This window comes from Hylobates moloch, unplaced genomic scaffold (genome assembly GCF_009828535.3).
Source record: "Hylobates moloch isolate HMO894 unplaced genomic scaffold, HMol_V3 SCAFFOLD_5, whole genome shotgun sequence".
NCBI lineage: Eukaryota > Metazoa > Chordata > Mammalia > Primates > Hylobatidae > Hylobates > Hylobates moloch.
This window is the reverse complement of record NW_026652280.1, coordinates 71052197-71056115: the sequence shown is the minus strand read 5'-3', so window position 1 is coordinate 71056115 and position 3919 is coordinate 71052197. Positions and strand designations below refer to the sequence as shown.

The window sequence follows — 3919 nt, the reverse complement described above, 5'->3', positions numbered from 1 at the left end:
TATCTTCCAGCAGGAAGAACACATGGCATCCTGAGAAGTGGCTTTCCTAAATGAAAGAAAAGCTGGCTAGCATGGAAAGACTGCTACTCTCTTAGTAAAAAAGTATTCAAAATTTGCTAAATTCACATTTGGTTAGGCCTAGATTTTCCTTATGCTTCAGAGACGGTGATGATTTAGAGAATGAGATAGTAATCCTTTTGTGACTCATTTCACCAATTCTTCTCTTATTCAAACACCAGACACAAATGGCATGTTAACACCAATATTAAGTTATGCAGGCTGCCAGGAAAAAATATTTTGCTATTATTTGTATTAGTATAAAAGGGCCTTTTAAAAGAGCTGTTTGTTTTAGGGAATGCTTTTTTTTGTTTGTGATACTCAATATTGGAATAAGCACTCTCATTTTGGGGACATGAAAGGCATAAGAAAGTGCAGCTTAAACTCAGGAGTCTGAGGCAGGAGGAATGCTTGAACCCAGGGGTCAGAGGATGCAGTGAGCCGAAATCACACCACTGCACTCCAGCCTGGACGACAGAGTCAGACTCCATCTCAAAAAAAAAAAAAAAAACAAAAGTGCAGTTAAAGATACAAAAGCCTTGACCACTCACCGTCCATCTCCACCAGCAGCTGGTTGAGTGTGTTCTCCTGCTCACTCTGCCCTCCAAAGTTGCCTCTTCCTCTCTTCCTTCCCACCGCATCAATTTCATCAATGAAGAGGATGCAAGGGGCATTCTTCCGAGCAAGGGCAAATAAGTCTCGGACCTTGGCGAAAACAGAAAGAGAGTCACCTGACCACAGAATATTATGTATTCTCTGAATAAGAAATGAAATATATCAGCCGGGCACAGTGGCTCATGCCTGTAATCCCAGCACTTTGGGAGGCCGAGGCGGGTGGATCACCTGAGGTGAGGAGTTCGAGACCAGCCTGACCAACATGGAGAAACCCCGTCTCTACTAAAAATACAAAATTAGGCAGGCATGGTGGTGCATGCCTGTGATCCCAGCTACTCAGGAGGCTGAGGCAGGAGAATCGCTTGAACCTGGGAGGCAGAGGTTGCAGTGAGCTGAGATTGAGCCATTGCACTTCAGCCTAGGCAACAAGAGCGAAACTCCGCCTCAAAAAAAAAAAAAAAAAAAAAAAAAGAAATGAAATAAATCTTCAGCTTCCTGTCCCATGTGCAGACAATCTTTTTGTGATACACACTGTAAAGTACATTTTTTTAAAGAGTTACAAGTAGCAAAGAAGCAGCAAATGAGGAGTAATCTGGGTAACCGACTTAAGGTGAGCAAATCTTTCTCAGATCCTATAAATTACTGCATATGTAATAAACACTGATAATATCTGCTATTTTTGTAACATCAACAAATTAACATTACCTATATATCTACACAAAGACAACACTGCAGAGCTGTAAACTTTACATTCAGTTCAAAGTTCAGACTTCTCTAGAGTTCACATTTCACGCCTAACACAGTTTAATAACACGCTGAGGCTACTAAGGGGTCTATGCAATCACACACACACAGTGAAGCCAAAGACCATCCGAGCCCATCAGCTCATCCCCAAAGAGGGGGTGACAGCCTTCGTCTGCCACCCACCCCACCACAGACCATCCTGATAGCACATACCCTCAGACAAACCTGCAGTCAAGAGGAGGAGGAAAAGCCACTCAGTGCCTCACCGTCAGTCACCTGCCCCTTCAAGGAGTGTCAGAGACAACTCTCCACCCGCCCACTCCCACCCCCCACCCCTACTTCACTGGCCAGAAGTCCAGGTCTTCCTGCCTGGATTTCTGGATGTTCATTCCTACATTGCTCTAAACACATCCCCTAAAATAACTGGTATCCTTCTCCAGCCTCCCCTCTGAACTCCAGATCTGTGACCTACAGACCCACACCTTCAAAGTACATCCATCCTGTCCCGGCATGAACAGGAACTCAGCCATTCCAGCAAGCCTGAAGCAGGAGTCTGCATCTTCCCCTACAGGCTAGCTGGAGCTGGGGTCCATCTCACACCCCACTGCTGCTGCCAAAATAACTGCTGGAAAAACCCCCGCTTGCTGAGGCTCAGGCCTCGTGGCAGGCACTCCACCCCACTGTGCCGTGGGTCTCCCCCGGCCTGACTGCCACTAGGCACGATGTCCTCAGTGATTTCCATCCATGTGGCTCTCGGTCTCTCAGTTCCCTGACCACCCCGTCATTCACCTTTTACTTCACTCTGAGAAGACCAGCACTGCCAAGATTGCCTTTTAAAGCACCATCTTCGGCCCGGCGCGGTGGCTCATGCTTGTAATCCCAGCACTTTGGGAGGCCGAGGCGGGTGGATCATGAGGTCAGGAGATTGAGACCACGGTGAAACCCCGTCTCTACTAAAAATACAAAAAAAATTAGCTGGGCGTGGTAGCAGGCACCTGTAGTCCCAGCTACTCGGAGAGGCTGAGGCAGGAGAATGGCGTGAACCCGGGAAGCGGAGCTTGCAGTGAGCCGAGATTGCGCCACTGCACTCCAGCCTGGGCGACAGAGTGAGACTCCATCTCAAAAAAAAAAAAACCACCATCTTCAAGTCATCTACTCTCTGAGCACCCCCTCCTATCATCTGGCCCCACAGACACACTCAGGTATCTCACGCCAACTCCTTACCACTTCTTAGCTCTCGAACCCACCAGGCCCACCCTTCCCCACCAGCACCCACAGCTCCTCTCCTGTCTTCAATCTCCCCCCACCCACATTGTATTTCATGGCCCATGATCATTAACACCCAACTCCCCCTCATTCCCTATTTTTCTATGACTTATCTGCACAGCAACAGCAAAGTGTGAAATAGATGTGAAGGTGAGGCCGGACAAGGTGGCACACACCTGTAATCCCAGCACTTTAGGAGGCCGAGGGGGGTGCATCACCTGAAGTCAGGAGTTCAACACCAGCCTGGCCAACATAGTGAAACCCCATCTCTACTAAAAACACAAAAATTAGCTGGGCATGGTGGTGGGCGCCTGTAATTCCAGCTACTAAGGAGGCTGAGGCAGAATCACTTGAACCCGGGAGGCAAAGGTTACGCCACTGCACTCCAGCCTGGGCGACAGAGCAAGACTCCATCTCAAAAAAAAAAGCAATAAAATAAAATAAATAAAAGAACTCTTAAAATTCAACAACCAAAAGAACCCCCCAAAAAAAAACCCAATTAAAAAATGAGCAAAGGATCTGAATAGACAACTCTCCAAGGAAGATATACAAATATACAAATGGCCAATAAGCACATACAAGATGTTCAACATCACTCCTATCATGGAAATGCAAATGAAAACCACAAGATACTACGCCACACCCACTAAGGTGGCTATCATCAAAAATCAGACAATAACCAGTGTTGGTAAGGGCGGGGAAACATCAGAACCCCTTACACACTGCTGGTGGGGATGGAAAATGGGCAAGTAGTTTGGAAAACAGTCTGGTGGTTCCTTAAAATGTTAAACATAGTTACCATTCGAAAACATTATGTTAAGTGAAAGAAATCAGGCATAAAAAAAACCACATATTGTATAATTTCATTTACACAGAATGTCTGTACTAGGAACCTCCTTTGGGTAGTTTGCTTAGGACTCCCGATATACGTTTTTTTTGTTTGTTGTTTTTTTTTTTTGAGACGAATCTCACTCTGTCGCCCAGGCTGGATGGTGTGATCTCAGCTCACTGCAACCTCCGCCTCCCAGGTTCACACCATTCTCCTGCCTCAGCCTCCCAAGTAGCTGGGACTACAGGCGCCCGCCATCACGCACGGCTAATTTTGGTTTTGTATTTTTAGTAGAGACGGGGTTTCACCATGTTAGCCAGGATGGTCTCCATCTCCTGACCTTGTGATCTGCCCGCCTCGGCCTCCCAAAGTGCTGGGATTACAAGTGTGAGCCACCACGCCCGGCCA

At 47.0% G+C, this 3919-nt stretch overlaps 1 protein-coding gene across 1 annotated transcript in view; it reads left to right on the top strand.

Annotated features, from left to right (window-relative positions):
- Positions 1 to 3285: 3285 nt before the first annotated feature.
- AFG3L2 (AFG3 like matrix AAA peptidase subunit 2) overlaps positions 3286 to 3919 on the top strand; it is a 21047-nt gene continuing 20413 nt past the window's right edge. Inside the window, exon 1 of the mRNA XM_058439694.1 lies at positions 3286 to 3370. Within this exon, the coding sequence (XP_058295677.1) occupies positions 3286 to 3370 (85 nt within the window). The remainder of the gene's footprint in view (positions 3371 to 3919) is intronic.